The sequence below is a fragment of the Myotis nattereri genome, assembly GCF_964212035.1.
Source record: "Myotis nattereri genome assembly, chromosome: 6".
Classification (NCBI taxonomy): Eukaryota; Metazoa; Chordata; class Mammalia; order Chiroptera; family Vespertilionidae; genus Myotis; species Myotis nattereri.
Window position 1 is genome coordinate 23,915,688 of NC_138081.1, and position 18,634 is coordinate 23,934,321.

The 18,634-nt window shown below is 44.9% G+C and overlaps 1 protein-coding gene across 1 annotated transcript in view; it reads right to left on the reverse strand.

The window, feature by feature from the left end:
- Positions 1 to 10,760, reverse strand: part of GCLC (glutamate-cysteine ligase catalytic subunit) — a 51,726-nt gene extending 40,966 nt beyond the window's left edge. The window contains exon 1 of the mRNA XM_081093829.1: positions 10,230 to 10,760. Coding sequence (XP_080949955.1) covers positions 10,230 to 10,379 — 150 coding nt within the window. The 5' untranslated portion in view covers positions 10,380 to 10,760. The remainder of the gene's footprint in view (positions 1 to 10,229) is intronic.
- Positions 10,761 to 18,634: the final 7,874 nt, after the last annotated feature.

Sequence of the window (18,634 nt, forward strand, 5' to 3'; positions counted from 1 at the left end):
GCGAAGAAAATCCTGATTTTAAAAATCTGGCTACATCTTAGTTGCTGGAGATATAACCATGAGGTTAGCCAGCCTTTGGACAAAGTTTAGAGCCAAAGAAGTAGAGCTGAAAGAACAGGAAAACTGCAAGACTTCCACTTCTGATCAAGATAGTATAATAGCAACCAATTTTACCCTCCCACCTAAACAATGGAGGGGAAAGAGAGTGTGTGTGTGAGAGAGAGGGAGTAGGGGTGGAGGGGAAGGCGAGAATGGGAGAGCGAGAATGTGTGTGTGTGTGTGTGTGTGTATGAATAGTTTTTTTAAACATTTTTTATTGATTTCAGAGAGGAAGGGAGAGGGGAGAGAAAGATAGAAACATCAATGATGAGAATCATTGATCAGCTGCCTCCTGCATGCTCCTCACTGGGGATCGAGCCGGTAACCTGGGCATGTGCCCTTGACTGGAATCAAACCCAGGACCCCTCAGTCCACAGGTCAACGCTCTATCCACTGAGCCAAACCGGTTAGGGCTATAAGAATAGTTTCTCAAGACACTGGACATCAGATAACCAAGGGCAGAGATCCCTAAGATATGGGGTGAGAGGGCACAAATTAAGGGAGCCCTACAATTGCCCCAACTTACTGATCAAAAAGAGACTCTAGATCGGTGGTTCTCAACCTTCCTAATGCCGCGACCCTTTAATACAGTTCCTCATGTTGTGGTGACCCCCAACCATAAAATTATTTTCACTGCTACTTCATAACTGTAATTTTGCTACTGTTATGAATCATAATGTAAATATCTGATATGCAGGATGTATTTTCATTGTTAAAATTGAACATAATTAAAGCATAGTGATTAATCACAAAAACAATATGTAATTATACATGTGTTTTCCGATGGTCTTAGGCAACACGACCCCTGTGAAAGGGTCATTCGACCCCCAAAGGGGTCGCGACTCACAGGTTGGCAACCCACAGGTTGAGAAGCGCTGCTCTAAATTATGGGCAGGGAGGTGAACCACACCCTGATTGAAGAGATGGAGCTGAAGGTCTGAGGAAACCAACTTAATTAGAGGTCACAAGACCAACTACCAAAAGAAGAGAGCTGCTCATAAAACCCTGGGTCCCCCTTAAAGATTCAGTAGTGAATTAACCCACACATGTGAGGCAAGAACTCAAAGCTGGGGCAGGCTGTCCCCACAAGTCATAATGGAATAACTCCTAATTTAGGATCACTGGGGAAAGTATTCATGAGGGTCTTGTCTCAGTAGAAGGGAATTAGCCCTAAACTGAGACTTCTCCAGATCTGCCTAATAAATTGTAAAAGCAGCCCTTAGCCCAACAGTTCACAACCTGTGGGTCGCGACCCCTTTAGGGGTCGAACGACCCTTTTACAGGGGTTGCCTAAGACCATCGGAAAACACATTTTATGTTCAATTTGTAACAATGAAATTGGGGGTCACCACAACATGAGGAACTGTATTAAAGGGTCACGGCATTAGGAAGGTTGAGAACCACTGCCTTAGCCGGTTTGGCTAACTGGATAGAGTGTCAGCCTGCAGATGGAAGGGTCCCAGATTCCTTTGCAGTCAAGGGCTCGTTCCTGGATTGTAGGCTCCTCCTGGGGCTCATACAGGAAGCAACCAACCAATGTTGTTTCTCTCACATTGATATTTCTCTCTCTCTTTCCCTCTCTCTTCCACCCTCTCTAAAAATCAATGGAAAAATATCCTCGGGTGAGAATTTAAATAATAAATAAATAAATAAATAAATAAATAAATAAATAAATAAATAAATAAATAAATGCATTGTAAAAGCAACACCTGAAAGGAACAAACTATCTCCAAATAACTATATTCCAGGAACAAAGGATACTTACGAATACTTTTAGGAGTATACAAACATCAAGTACGCAACAAGGTAAAATTCATAGTGTCTAGCATTTAATCAAAGATTACCAGACATGCAAATAAGCAGGAAAACACATTCAAAATGAAGAGAAAAAAACCCCACTGACCTGACCTTTAATGACAAAGATGAGAGTTAACAAATACATTAAAACAGTGATTAGAACTATATTCCACGTTCAAAAGTGAGTTTAGTAAAGTTGGAGGATACAAAATAAATATACAAAATTTTATTTCTATATTCATGGTATGCAAAAAGTATGTTTACAGTTGTTCATATGGAAATACATTAATAAATAATAATCCTATATAATAAAAGCCTAATATGCAAATTGTCCCCTCGACCTGGAGTTCAACCGGGAGTTCGACCACTCACTATGACTTGTGCTGGCCACCACGGGGTGGCAACAGAACATGGCAGGCGTCAGCGATGCAACACTGGCAGCAGGAGGCAGTGGAGGCACTGCTGGCCCCGATGGGCCCTGACGAGAGCAGGACCACAGCTGGATGGTGGAGCAGGTGAGCAGGTGGTGCCAGGCCAAGGCAGGTGAGAGCAGGGGCCCAATCGCCCTGCCCATTGCCCCGCAGATGGCGACAAGCGCTGAGGGAGCCGAGCGGCGGGCCTGGCCCCAACCTATCGCCCTGCAGATGGCTACCAGCTGCCAGCAGGCCCTGATTGCCTGATTGGGGCTGGGCCCTGGGCTGGGCTGGGGAACTGGGGATGGGTGGTGGCGACCAACCTCCTGAAGCACCTGGGCAGGGGGGCTGCGACCTCTCCCTGGCTACCTGGGGGCAGGGGTGACGGGGATGGAGGTGTGGTGAGAATGTGGAGTACCCACTGAGCTCGCTCTTACTCCCCCTGCTACCCTCCCCAGGGATGCCAGGCAGGCCCATGAGGAGCCCGCCCTGCACCTGCACGACCTCTTCTGGGTGAGCTGGACAACAGCCACCAGGACTGCAGGAGCTGGTTGGGCTCCCCGTGGGTTTGCACAGGAGACAGTCTGCGAAGCTGTCCATGAGAGTGCACTGCCCACCGGCTTCCATGCAGCACTACTGGCAGCCCAGAGGCCCCACTGCGCCCCGACACATGGCATCTGGCCGCGCTTATCGCATCTCCATGTGGGGACTTGGGCACCGTGACTCAGGTGGAGGTGGGCACGAGGGGGCCTGGGGTGCTGCCCAGGGTCCAGAGGTCAGCTGGGACCTGCCCTTCCACGCCAGATGCTCACGCTTCAATCGCCTGCCAGGTTTAGGGAATACATCTGTGCACAAGTTCATGCACCGGACCTCTACTACAAGAATAAACTCTTTCACTTACCACAACTGTAAGCCTACTTCTGTCCCACTCTGTATTAGCAATGAACCAGAAATTAAAACTTTAAAGGTAATAATATTATTTATAATAGAATAAAATACAAAACACTCAGTGATAAATCTGACAAAGATGTAGACTTGTAACTGAAAACTACAAAACACTGATGAAAGAAATTAAAGAAACCATAAATAATTAAGAGATGTATTTGTTCCTGGATCAGAAGACTCATTATTGTGAAGATGTCAATTTTCCCCAAATTGACCTATAGATTCAATGCAATCCCAGTCCAAATCCCAGCAGGGTTTGTTTTGTTTGTTTTTGGTAGAAATTGCCAAGCTGGTTCTAAAATTTATGTAGAGATTCAAGGACCCAGAAGAGTCAAAACAAGTTTAAAAAAAAAAAAAATCAAAGCTGTAGAGTTAACACTATCTTATCGCATGACTTATAAAATTACTAGCGGCCCAGTGCACGAATTCGTGCAGCTTGAAAGGAACTATGGGCCACAAGGCTGCAGCAGGCACAGGGGCGGGTCTCAGCCCATTCTCCACGCCCCCGCTTGGCTCCTCCTGCAGCAGCCCCCAGTCCTGTCTGCCAGCAGCGCTGGACCCGCTCGCACCTCCTGATGGCACAGAGCAATTGGGGCTGGTGCCAGTAGCAGGTGCAAGCAGGGCCAGCACCATCAGCAGGTGCAAGCGGCAGCTGCTGCCCTGATTGCCCCTCAGGAGCAGGGTGAGGTGGAGAAGCCCTCAGTGGCTATCAGGGCCGGCAGCTGCCACTCGTACCTGCTGATGGCGCCAAGTGATTGGGACAGGCGCTGAGCACTGCCAGCAAGTGCAAGTGGGGCCAGCGCTGGCAGTGGGTGCAAGCGGGGCTGGCGCCAGCAGCAGGTGCAAGTAGGGCCAGCGCCAGCAGCAGGTGTGAGCGCCGGGCGGGACCACGTACTGTGGGAGCAAAGAATTTTCAGTACCAGAGGCTTGCCCCAATGACAGCGACCGGTGCCCTGCCTTGGTCTGGCGCCCCCACTCACCTGCTCTACCATCCCACCGCGGCCAAAGCCTGCCATGTTATGCACACGCCCCCTTGTGGTCAGCGCACATCATAGTGACTGGTTATTCAGTTGTCCAGTTGTTCCGCCATTCGGTCTATTTGCATATTAGCCTTTTATTATATAGGATAGCAATAAGAAGTGTGGTAATGCCATAAGGATAAACAGACCAGTGAAAGAGTACAAAAAATCCAGAAATAAAACTACATTGACAATTGATATTAGCTAATGGTACAAAGGTTGTGCATGCCTTCAACAGTGGAGAAAAGGCAGTCTTTTCAACAAATGGTGCTGGGGCAATATGCAAAAAACAACTGAAACCAAAAATCCATACCTTGCATCATATACAAAAATTAACTCAAAATGGATCACAGACCTAATTTTAAAAACCTAAGATTATAAAACTTTTGGGGGAAAAAATAGTAGAAAATCTTTGTAACCTGGGATTAAGGCAAGATTCCACACCAAAAGCATAATCTATAAAGGAACAAACTGAATTTCATCAATATGAACAATTTCTGTTCTTCAAAAGACACAGTTAAGAGAACAAAAATAGACTATGAGAACGTAGGTAGGAGCATTTTGCAGATGACTTACAACCACAACACATAAAGAAATCTCAAAACTCAGTAATAAGAAAGCATCTCAAATAGACAAGTGATTTTAACACTCTTGACCAAAAATATAGAGATGGCTAATAAGCACATAAAAAAGATACTCAACATCACTGGTCTGTAGGGAAATACAATTAAAAATACAAAATGAAATACTACCTCACACCTATTAGAATGGCTAAAATTAATGAGACTGAGTATACCAAGTGTTGGCAATGATGTAGACAAACTAGAACTAGTATACACTACTGGTGGAAATGTAAAATATGGTACAACCACTTTGAAAATGTTTGGTTGTTTCTTCGAAAAGCTAAAACACATCATTCCTACATAATAATAAAGACTTAAGCATAAGTCCATACAAAAACTTCTGTTTATGTTCATGAGTGTTTTGAATTATTGTAATAGCTAAAATTTGGAAATAATCCAAATAGTGAATAAACAAATTGTAGTATATCCATACAATGGAATACTACTCAGCAGTTAAAACAAATGAACTACTTACACATGCAACAACATGAATGAATCTCAAAACACATATGCAGAGTTTAAAAGTGAGACCAAAAAAGTACAAGATTTTTGGTCTGCATGATTTCCTAGATATAAAACTCTACAAAATTCAAACTAAGCTACAGTAATATAAAGAAGATCCCTTAGGGAAGGGGAGGGAAGGGGGAAATTGCAAAGAGGCACCAGGACATTTTGTGGTGATGGTTGCACAGGTATATACATATATCAAAATTTATCAAATTGTGCATTTTATATATATGAAGTTTACTATATATCAATTATATCTAAATAAAGCTGTTACAATATTAAAAAACGAACTTGGTTAGCCCTGGCCAGTTTTTCTCGGTGGTTAGAGCCTCAGCCCACAGACTGAAGGATCATGGGTTCGATTCCCAGTCAAGGGCACCTACCTCAGCTGCAGGCTCAATCCCCAGCCTTGTTGGGGGTGTGAACAGGAGGCAACCAATCGATGTGTCTCTCTCACATCAATGTTTCTTTCTCTCTCTGCCCTCCTCCTTCCCCTACATCCTCTCTCACCAAAAACAAACAAAAACACACACACAACTTGGCTAAATCATGAACAGAGAATATTAATTAGCAAGCTCATTAGGATATGGTCCATCCAATAATAACAGCAACATCAGTAATGTCCCATACAGTGGGGCCTTGACTTACGAGTGTCCCGACTCACGAGTTCTTTTGAGATACACGCCGACTCTCGGCCGATTTTTTGCTTTGAGTTGCAAGCTCAAAAAAATTTGGGTTACGAGCCAGCTTCAGATACCCCACTGCTAGCTGGCACAGCGAACGTCACAGTGATTTGACATATGAGTAATTTGAGTTATGAGCTCCGTCACGGAACGAATTAAACTCGTGAGTCAAGGCCCCACTGTATATAGTTTAGGTTTAACAATACATTCATATGACTTGAGTATCTAAAAATGTTCAGAAACACAAATTCTGATGTTAAAGGCTCAATTAATATTCTGATATCTTTTCTCAAGATATGGGATCTTAATAAACTTTACCTAAATTTACACCTCAAAATGAAGTTACACATAGAATACTAGTAAGTACACTGGCTAGTACCACTTCTAGACATTACTATAAGTAGTATTAGAAGTGATACTCTAGGCATTCCTCTTCACAGAGGTATTCGACAGTGATATGATGGGGATATAGTAACTGGTTCAGAAGTACAGAAACATTTTTCTAGAGGAGCCAGCTGTACAAGAAGTATTAAATCTTAATAACCCTACCAGGAAGGTACTATAGTCCCCATTTTGCAGATGGCAAAAATGAGGTTAAGAGAGATTAAGTAATTGCTACACAAAACTTTCCATTAGGCTAAAATGACTATGTTTTTGTCTATTCCAGATTTTTAGCTGAGGATTATGTTACTTTTGTTATAGGATCATAATCTTATTGACTGACAAGCCATGCATTTTCTAAATAGTCACTTAAGCACTCTTACAAAAGCACACCTACACTGGCAAATTTGTAGCTCAAAATCAACAGATGTTACATTAACCCTTAAATCCCACCACCTCAGTCTTATTAGTTTTATACATGTTAAGAACACACTCATAAATATTAAAGACATATATTTTCCTCTCAAAGTTCACACGGACTTTTCTAATTAGAGGACAATTTACATTCTTGCCTTTGAGAGCCACACAACATTGGATTAAAACATTTAAGAAAAATGTTTGCTTTTAAATGTTGTGTTCTGGCACCTCCACAACCTGTAGAGTTTGAACTCTGTAAATGGAGATTTGATGAAATCTCATACATTGTAAATAATCCAAACCCGGTATAATGTGTTTAAGAAATGAACCTCGAGTCAGACAGATTTCAATTCTGATAATGCCTCTGCCACTAAATAGCAGCAAAGGGCTGGCAGGTAGCTAACACTAGAGTGATTATCAGGGAAAATTCAAAAGTTGTATTTATTGCCACATTTGCACCATAGATTTCATAGGTTTGTCTTTTAATATGCAGACTCCAAGTTATAAACAAAATCTATACCTGAAAAGTTGTGTGTGAGCTGTGAAGAGAGAAGTGCATACTTTTTTGCATACATACTATGTTTAGCAGCAATAGAGCACCCAGGGATATCCATCTTTTCCCCTCCACCCCCACCCCGTCCTGGGGCAAAATGAACCTATGAGTTCCTGGCACCTAGGAGTTAGAACTATTTCCAACAGAAACAGAATAAATGGCGGCAAGGGTTAGCACCTGTCACACTAAAGGTATAAAAATGCATCTGTAAGCTGATCTTGGACTCTACCTATCTATAAGGTTCCCACTTTTTTAGTTCCAATAAGCCAGCATACACACACCTTTATTATACAATCCATTTTTACCATGGCCATTGGTGACAGCCTTCTCTATTTACTCAGCAATCTAAAGATTATCTCCAGGTGAGTTTCAAAGACTGACATACTAGTTTGAAAGATGTACATTATTTTTTTTTTAATTTTTATTGATTTTTTACAGAGAGGAAGGGAGAGGGATAGAGAGCTAGAAACATCGATGAGAGAGAAACATCGATTCAGCTGCCTCCTACACACCCCCGACCGGGAATGTGCCCGCAATCAAGGCACATGCCCTTGACCGGAATCGAACCCGGGACCCCTCAGTCCGCAGGCCGACGCTCCATCCACTGAGCCAAACCGGTTAGGGCAGAAAGATGTACATTATTTAAAAATTTATTCCAACTGTACTTAAACTGTAAAAGCTGGAAGGGAAAGAATGTCCAACTCCCTCACTTGCCAAATGAGGAAGCTGAGGCTGGGAATCACACAGGCAGTTGGGCAGGCCTTGGAATCCAACACCAGTGAAACTCCAGAGCCAGGGTTCTTTCTGATTAAACACCAGAGACCAGCAGTGTCCTAGTAACCAGGGCTGAGCATTTCTAACGTGGCAGGCTCTCCTGCCACAGTGTCAGGGCACTTTTTTCTTCTTTTTCAATCCAAGTCCATGATCTGGTAAGCACACCAAACCTTCCCCTGAAGAGCAATATTTTGGTTTCACGTTAACACTGTCCAGCATATCGCCTCCCAAACACCATTTTCTGTCGGCCAAGGCCACTCTTCATCTCAGGGGCCATGCTACCCACCACACCCTTCTCTCCTCTTATCTGCCCAGCCAGTTTCTCAATTACTGCCCTAGGCTTCTGTATGAAAACAAACTCGCGTGCTGTCTGCCCCTGCCTGAAGGCTTCTATTCAGCAAATGTGGTTATGAAATCCTACTGTGTGTAAGGGTTAGTGCTAACACTGGAGTAATTACTCTACTGCTCTTTCTCACAGCCTCATCTCATCAAGGAAGCCTTCCACAATAAACCTGGCTTTCCAACTCCTTTAACTGAAACCATAGTAAGAAATAATCTAAATGTGACCCAATACACACTACCTCAAATAAATAACTCAAAAGTTTGACATGATATTCTTTACTATGCATGAATACATCAATATTCTTCATAGTATTCCATTTTTATAAAAGTCCTAGAGAGAAAAAAATTCTAAGGGGTACAGTAGATAGATCATAAAATACACAAATGAACATATAAAATGCCAGATGCTGTAAAGAAACAATGAACTTTTGACTAAAATTGAAGAATTATCACCAAACATACTGTACTCCTTTTGTGACGGGGAAAAAAACACTTATAGTAGAAATGTGAATTACTGGTTATTATACTTTTCTAACTTAAAACTGCACAATTCCTTCAACTGCAAGAAGTAGAATTATGTTCCAGTCTTAGAAACAGAAAAACTTTTTCAGGGAGAGAGTCTGTATTGGTGGAGCAGCACCTTGACACTTAGGTCCAGAGTGACAGCAATGTCTAGAAGAGAAATCATTTACACCTGACCACGCCATAGAAAGCGAATGAGAAAAACACAAATATAAATGGGTTCTTCAAGAAGTCATTTAATTATCTTAACTGCAAACTGTATACCTGTGTTTTTTTAAAACGGGAAGGAGAGCACAAAATGCTTTGGCAGAAAAGAGTAACTCTAACCGGAGGCAATGCTTTCCAGATCATTCCAATTAAACTAAGGTTCAACATATTGAGAACCCAGAGACATTTCACCTCCAGGCAGAACATATGCTGAAGCGCTGATGTGTCAAGTTTAAGATGCTGGATTTAGGCCATGGAGAGGTACTAACAATCCCAATTATGAGGCGCTGAGTTCCCAGTTAGAATTAAACAAGGCAGGAGGGCTCCTCCTCTTCAGGGGCAAAAGAAGTTCAGTTTCAATTGATCCCTATCCTGTGTGTGTGTGCGCGCACGCGCGCGCAAAGGGGGGACTGATGAGGAGTTGGAGGTGCAGCGCAGAAGGGAACATCCTTTAGACCTGATCCCTAATAACGACGGGCCTTCCTTCCTAGGAGAACTTTCTTTTCGCTTTAATAGCAACAGTGCATTTTGAGATGAGATCGCGAAAGGCGGCCGGCAGAGAAGTCTCAGAGACTGTAAACTCCCCGCGGCACCAAATGTCACGCCTTTTCACGGTGGAGCCCTCCCAGTGCCCAATCCACATTTGCTTAGAGAAGGAGGAAACCCACGTGAATGAGTGAATGAATGAATGGGTGAGAGTAGCCCGGCCGGAAGGCTCAGAGCAGGGCCCCACGCCCCAGGCAATCCTGGACGCCCAGTGGGAGAGGGCAGGGACGGCGAGCCGGGGCAGGGAGGCGCCCGGGGACCCTGGGGCGCCGTGCAGGGCGCAGACAGCCGTGGGGTCCTGGGGCCGAGGCTCGCAGGTAGGGCCTTGCGGAACAAAGGCGGCGCAGGGTGGCCTGACGGGCGGCCCGGGGGGGGGGGGGGGGGGGGTTGCGGGCTCTCACCTCATCGCCCCACTTGAGCACGTCCTTGTGTCGGTCCTTGACGGCGTGGTAGATGTGCAGAAACTGGAGGATCCCGTGCCGCCGCACGTGGTCGGCGTGGCGCTTGGTCTCCTCCCAGCTCAGCGGCGAGCCTTGGGACAGCAGCCCCATGGCCGCCCCCTCCTCCTCTCGAGCGCTGACGGCGGCCGCACGCTCCCGGCGCGGGGCGCGAGCCGGACACTCAGCTGCCCGCAGGAGGCAGCGGCGGCTCCAGCTGCTCCGCCCCGGGGGGGGCGCCCTCGGGCCGCAGTCGGCCGGGGGAGGGTCCGGTCCGTTCCGGCTCCCCCGCGCGCGGTCCTGACCGCCCAGGGACCGGCCCAGGGTCCGGCGCACCACGCGGGTTGAGAGGCAGAGGACGTGAGGGCAGGCTGGGCAGCTCTCGGCCCGGCAGCCTCGCCCCTCGCCCGCCCCAGCTCCCGCTCCTGCTCCGAGGCGGCGGGGCCGCGGCGGCTCCCGCTTCTCTTTGCCGGTGCCCTGCACTGGCTCCTTCCTACTTGTGACCAAAACCTGCGCCGCCGCGGAGCATGCCCAGTCCTCCCATCCGCGCGTCCGCCCTTCCTGGGAGTGATCCGTCGCTCCGGATCTTATAAACTACGGGCTGGGGGGGCGGGGAAAGGGGCGGGGCCGGGGATAGGGTCGGGTCAGAGGAGGGCGTGGCCGAGCGCCGGAAGAGACCAAAGCGGGCTGCAGGGGTGGGCGTGCGCAGGCGTGGTTAGGGCGGAGTCAGAGGGAAGGCGCTCACGGGGGGCGAAGAGTATGGTCGGCCTGGCTGCAAGCAAAAGCGAAATGTAGAAGTTAGTTTTCTCTTACCCAAAGATATCGACTCGGGTTTGGGGAAGAAAGTTGGTTATTTGAATTAATGAAGGACCCACCGGATTGTTTTTTAGGTGAGAGGGGCTTCACACTTATAAAAGCAGGGTGAGAACAGCAGGGTATGGCAAGAAAAATATTAACTTGGGAGGCAGATGAAATACGTGTTCAATGCTAGTGTCTGCCGTTGACTGCCTGTGAGACCTTGGGCAGGTTATTTTCATACCTGTACAAAATTATATTACCTGTCTTTTTTTGCCTGTTGTAAGAATGTGCACATGCACATGTGCATAGAGTTAATGGTCAATAAATGATCTGGTTATTAAGAAGAATCAATTTGTCTACAAGTTTTTAGATACATGTGTATATTACAATATGTGTGTGTTCTCCAATTATTTGATGACATACATTCTTTGGATGACACAGACACCATTTATTGCAACAAAGGGGACTTTGTCCATGTCCCTAGATGGGTCATTTGAAGGAATCACCTCCAAAAATAAATACCTGGTCCTAGCCTAAGAGTCATCCAGTAAGTGGTTACAATAATGTTCGTGTGAGTTTACCCTAGGTGTAGAAGATAGAAGAAACAGCTGGGGTTGGCCCTACCTGGCAAGAAAGGGAAGATACAAGGCACCTCACCACAAAGTAGTTGTTCAATAAATGTGTTGACAGAGCAATGACATGACAGGTCAGGGAAAGGGTGACAGCAACTAGATCATACATGTACTGGGGCCAGAACGTGTGTACTTATTGTGCCCACTTCCCTCACACTACAAAGTTAACATTTAGTAAGCACTTATTAACTGCTAAGTGGATATATGATAGGAGTCTCTTCTCTCCTACCCTTCATATTGGATGTGCCCATCTCAGGGCTTGGGGACATGTATACCCAAGATCTGGCTGTAATTTCCACAGCAGGGTATGTGTATGTATGGGGGGGGGGGGGGGGCTGGAGTGTGGCAGTGCTTGAAGCTCAGGGGATGATGTTTCAATCCTAGAGTTATAGCCTGGATAGAAACCAAGTCTCATTCTAATTTACCCCCAGCTGACTCAAACAACCCCACCTACTGCCCTACTCTTCCGTGTACCCTCCCCACCCATCTCTCCAGACCTGTGCGGTCCTGGCTTTCTGTTGTGTCTTTCTGCTTAGAATTCTCCACCTGACACATTCCTGTTCTTCCAGTTGCAGTTACTCCTCCCTGTATTTTGATTACATTTGAACATGCCTCTATTTCTACATTATAAAAGAATCCTTTTAAAAATATCTCCACATTAGATAGTGACTTCCTCTGGGATAGAGATAATTTATGCCTTTGTATCTTTAATTCTAAAGTGCTTTGCATAAATGTTTGCTTCCTATGGAAGGCAGGTAATGGGGGCTGGGGTGGGAGACAGGGTTGGTCATTGTTTTGAATACAGCTGAGGAGGCATCCAAAGGATCCTTTTGTTATTCTCACAATCTCACCACATATTTGCATAGATCTGCATTGTTCAACACAATAGCCATCCACCATCTGTGGCTACCATGTTTGGAATATGGCTAATTTGACTGAGAAACTGAGTTTTAGTTTTATTTAAGCCCACCTAAATATAAATTTCAAAATTGATATTTAATTTGGTTGCTGAAGACTTTTAAGTAAATCTGGAAGAGGTTGGGATATAAATCCACTTTTCCATCTGTTAATTTTATGAAACACAGATAAAGTATTTCCAATGAAAATTTAGTGGCCTGGGAGGTGTGATGTGGGTATAATACACACACCCAATTCAAAAACTTAGTACCCCCAAAATGCAAATATCTCATTAATAACTTTATATTGAATATGTTGCTATAGTAGTATTTTGAATATGTCAAGATAAAACAATTTAAATTAATTCACCTGTTTCTTTTTAGTGTTTAAAGGTAGCTAATGGCGATTTTTAGATTACATATGTGGCTTGCATTCCAGTTAAAGCAGCGCAGGTGTAGACTTTTACACTTTGCAAAGCACACACTTTCTCCTACACCTGCTTCATTTCCTCACAATATGGTGAAGCTGGTCTCTTGGGAAAGCGTCAGTTTCGTTTTAAAAAGGAAACGGGGGGGGGGGGGGGGGAGGGCGGAAGAGCCATAGTTCTAATCTAGCTAATGCTCTACGTGATACTGAATGTAGTGAGAGTTAATACTATCATTTGAGTCACTCAGTCTCAGATTCCGGTTGATTCTCACAGAAGAGCCCCCGAACTTCAAACTAGCACCCCCAGAGTGAGCTCCTGGGCTCTGGACAATCCCCAATTGGGCGCAGCGTGGGCAGTTATGCACAATTTAAACCACGGTCTCTACAGTGCCTTTCCAACTACTGTTACAAGGGGTAAAGAAACCCACCACAGATCAACCTAACGGAAGTCACATTCAACAACAATCATTTCCCTTTATTGGACAGTGTTTTGCATTTTTAGGTTTACTTCTGGATTTCATTCTGCAGATTGCAACCAGGACCGGGGAGTGGGTTTTCAGTAGACAGCCCCGAAAGCAAGCAAGTTTGACATGCCGCGAGTTTGACATGCTTAGGGCTTCAGCGATCCTTCAGGAGGAAAGAAGGAGCTCGTATATTGCAGAATCGGCTCTTCCGAAGGCCTTTCCCAAAGGCGATTCCTGGTGATTTCTTCGCGGGGGCGGGGGGTGGCTCTCAGGGCCGGAACCAAGCCCAGAGAGCGGCGGGTTCAGACAGCGCATCCCTGGCTCCTAGCACCCAGGGCGGCCGCCGGGAAAACCCGGACGGTGGAGCAGGGCGCTGGGTGCTCCCGCAGCCGCGCGGCCGAGCTGAGCATGCTCGGAGAGCGGGTCGGTCGCGGGAGGAAGCGCGGGCGCTGCACGCCGCGCGGTTGTTGTGATACAGCCCCAGCCACGTGACGGCCGGCCCGCCTCGGGGCGTGTGGCGCCGCCTCCGCGTGACTCAGCACTTTTTGCGGGCTCTGTGCTAGAGGTCAATCCCGGGAAGGCTGCTTGGGGGCAAAGTCTGGGTTGGCCAATCCTGACCCTCTGGCTGCTGGTGCTGGTGCTGGTGCTGGTGCTGGTGCGGTGATGTAGGTGGCGGTGGCGGCGGCGGCGGCGGCGGCTGTGGCTGTGGCTGTGGCGGCGGCGGCAGCGGCGGGGGCGGGGGCGGGGGGAATGGTGGTGGTCGTGGTATTGTTGGTGGTGTTGTTCTTGCAGCAGAAGCCATTTCAGACTCGTCGGTTTTCGGGACTCTGGGCAAGGGAAAAAAAAATGGTCATTTCCCTGTAGTCACGCCGTTCCGTTACCCCTGAGTCAGCGGTTCGCAGAGTGTGCTTGGAGCTGGCAAAGCAGAGATTAAATGAGAATGGGGGGGGGGGGGGGCTCTCTGAAGGAGGAACTTGTCACCCACCCCACACCATACTGCTCTCTGGCCTGAGCATACCCCTGGTCTCCCTGGTGGTCCCAATACCTTGCTCTTGATGGGGCACCGGCCAAGCAATGTGATCTGGAATCCAAAGAACAGTCCTTGTTGCCGCGTTTTATATAGCTGAGGCAACTGAGATCCAGGACAGTAGTCTCCACGTATCCGCATTTATTCGTGGGAGATACATTCCAAGACCCTCCCCCAACCCCTCCCCTGCCCCTACCCCCACTCCGAGGATGCCTGAAGGCACAGATAGTACAGAACCCTATATATGGTGTGTGTTTTTTTCCTATACATACATACATACTTACAGTAATGCTTACTCTTGTGCTTTGGGGCCATTATTAAGTTAAATCAAGTTTACTTGAAACCTAAGTACTTGAGGTAGTTGAACTGATAACCGAAATGGCTGCTAAATGACTAGGGCAGGTCAGGTATACAGGGTGAACACTCAAGGGATGATTCACATCTGGAGGGGGCAGTGGGAGGGTTCATCACGCTACTCTGAATGACGCACACATTTTAAAACAAGACTTTTAATAAAAGGCATCCAAATTGGAAAAGAGGAAGTAAAACTGTCCTTATTTGCATACGACATGATATACATACAAAACCCTAAAGTCTCCATCAAAAAACTACTAGACTTAATACATGAATTTGGCAATGTAGCAGGATACAAAATTAACCCCAAGAAATCTAAGGCATTTCTATACACCAATAGTGAACTTTCAGAAAGAGAGACTAAAAAAACAATCCCATTTACCATTGCACCAAAAAAGTTAAGGTACCTAGGAATAAACTTAACTAAAGAGGTAAAAGATCTCACAAAACTACAGAATGTTGAAAAAAGAGATAGAGGAAGACATAAACAGATGGAAGAACATACCGTGTTCATGGATTGGTAGAATCAACATCATCAAAATGTCCATATTACCCAAAGCAATCTATAAATGCAACGTACTTCCCACTAAAATACCAACAGCATATTTCACAGATTTAGAACGAACTCTCCAAAAATTCATCTTGAATAAAAAAAGACCCCGAATAGCTGCAGCGATCCTGAGAAACAACAAAGTAGGTGGGATCTCAATACCAGATATCAAGCTGTAGTACAAAGCCACTGTTCTCAAAACTGCCTGGTACTGGCACAAGAACAGACATATAGATCAATGCAATAGAATAGAGAGCCCAGAAATCCACCCGAACCAATATGCTCAATTAATATTTGACAAAGGAGGCAAGAACATACAATGGAGTCAAGATAGTCTCTTCAATAAATGGTGCTGGGAAAATTGGACAGATACATGCAAGAAAATGAAACTAGACCACCAACTTACACCATACACAAAAATAAACTCAAAATGGATAAAGGACTTAAATGTACGATGGGAAACCATACAAATTCTAGAAGAATCCAAAGGCAACAAAATCTCACACATATGCCAAAGCAATTTCTTCACTGATACAGCTCCTAGGGCACTTGAAACTAAAGAGAAAATGAACAAATGGGACTTCATCAAAATAAAAAGCTTCTGCACAGCAAAAGAAACCATCAACAAAACAACCAGAAAGCCCACTGCGTGGGAAAACATATTTGCCAATGTCATATCTCATAAGGGCCTAATCTCCAAAATTTATAGGGAACTCATACAACTTAACAAAAGGAAGATAAACAATCCAATCAAAAAATGGGCAAAGGATCTAAATAGACACCTTTCAAAAGAGGACATTCAGAAAGCCAAGAGACATATGAAAACATGCTCAAAGTCACTAATCATCCAAGAGATGCAAATCGAAACAACAATGAGGTACCATCTCACACCTGTCAGAATGGCTATCATCAACAAATCAACAAACGACAAGTGCTGGAGAGGATGTGGAGAAAAAGGAACACTCGTGCACTGCTGGTGGGAATGCAGACTGGTGCAGCCACTATGGAGAACAGTATGGAGTTTCCTCAAAAAACTGAAAATGGAACTCCCATTTGACCCTGTGATCCCACTTCTAGGAATATATCCCAAAAAACTAGAAACACCAATCAGAAAGGATATATGCACCCCTATGTTCATAGCAGCACAATTCACCATAGCTAGGATCTGGAAACAGCCTAAGTGCCCATCAGTAGATGAATGGATTAGAAAACCGTGGTACATCTACACGATGGAATACTATCCTGCTGTAAAAAAGAAGGGACTCTTACCATTTGCAACGTCATGGATGAAACTGGAGAGCATTATGCTAAGTGAAATAAGCCAGTCAATGAAGGAAAAATACCACATGATCTCACTCATTCATGGATAATAAAGACCATCATAAACTTATGAACAAAAATAGAGAGGCAGAGCTGCGTCGAACAGACTGTCAAACTGCAGCAGGAAGGCTGGGGAGGGGAGGGGGGCAGAAGGGGGGGGTAAGAGATCAACCAAACGACTTATATGCATGCATATAAGCATAACCAATGGACATAAGACACTGGAGTATAGGGGAGGCCAGGGGATTGTCAAGGGCGGGGGGGAAAAAAGGAGACATATGTAATACCCTTTGTAATACTTTAAGCAATAAAAAATAAATAAATAAATAAATAAATAAATAAACAAGACTTTTTTTCTGCAGTTTTCCATTTAATATTTCTAGGCTGCGTTTGGCACTGGTAACTGAAACCAGAAAGGAAAATCAAAACCCTGGAGAAGCGCGTACTATTGTCATTATAAATAACAGGTAGTGGCTGCACAGGGATTTGAACTCCAGTGTGATTTCAGAGCCTTTGCCATTTCTGCTACACCTCACAGCCTCCTGAAGCTGAGGGCCTCTTTCCGGGACTCTCCACAGAGCCCCCCTTCTCTGTCTGACACACCTGTTCCCCAAAAGACTTCTGGTATGCCAGGGAAGCGCTTACGACTTTCTTTTTATTTGAATCAATTGGTAGGAACAAATGCAGTTACTGCTTAACTTCAGTGTACATGGTACAAAATGCAAAAGATGTAGAAAGGATTTCTCCCTGCACTTGCATTATACTTGGAATTTGATTTGATTATACTGAACAAGGCCCCCGGGACTGTATGATAGGAGAGCAGTAGCCAAAAGATATTGGGGTCTTCACCTTAGCTCAGAGGGTAACCTGCTGGGTCAATTTAAGCCAAGTTGTGTTTTTCCTCAGGAACCCCACCCTCTTCATTCTTCAAATGAGAGTCTATAAAGAAATGATTAGTCCCTTCCAACCTAAATATTCTCTGATGTCAGTACTACTAAATTAGCCCCCAAAAGTGCAAATCTTTTTGTATTGTATAGTATTCCATATGCTTCTGAGATGCACCATTGTCATTTTAAGTAAAAACAAACGGCCCTACCTGGTTTGGCTCTGTGGATAGAATGTTGGTCTGCTCTGCGGACACAAGGGTCCTGGCTTGATTCCTGTCAAGGACACATGCCTGGGTTGCAGGCTTGATCCCCAGCAAGAGTGGGAGGAGGGGGGGCGCGAGGGAGAGCAGGAAGCAGCCAATCAATGATTCTCTCTCATCATTGATGTTTCTCTCTCTCTCCCCCTCCCTTCCTCTCTGAAATCAATGAAAATATATTTTTAAAAACACAAACAAACGCAGCCTCTTTTAATTTGGTTTTTAAAGCCAACTTTTAGCTTATATGGATTTTTTTTAATTTTTAAAAATTTCATCCTGAAATTGGAGACTGTTTATGTTATTCAGTTGCCTTTATTCTGAATTTTAAGCTATTGTTGTTATAAATTATGGGACATTGTATTTATAAACAACAACAACAAAAAACATGTTTGTCACACAAACTATTTCACAATGGCTGGCCTAGATAATTATTATGGTCAAAGTAGGCCCATTCTCAAAAGGTGAGTAAGGTGTTTTTTTAAGACAGTAATTATTCATTTAAAGATTCCTAATCTTACTCATCGCCCTTCTCCTCCCATTTCACTTACCTTGGTTCACAAAAATATTTAAATTTCATTGTAGGTTAGAGAACACCAAATAATTCATCTTTGGCACAGAGCAACCCATAATTTGTGGATGATGAAATGTGAAAAAGTGCTAGCCATAACTACATCTTTGCAAAAAGATAATCATACTGGATATTGAGCAATTTTGCTTCAATAGACCAGTTGCTTAGTGCCCCGCAAAAAGAAGAAAA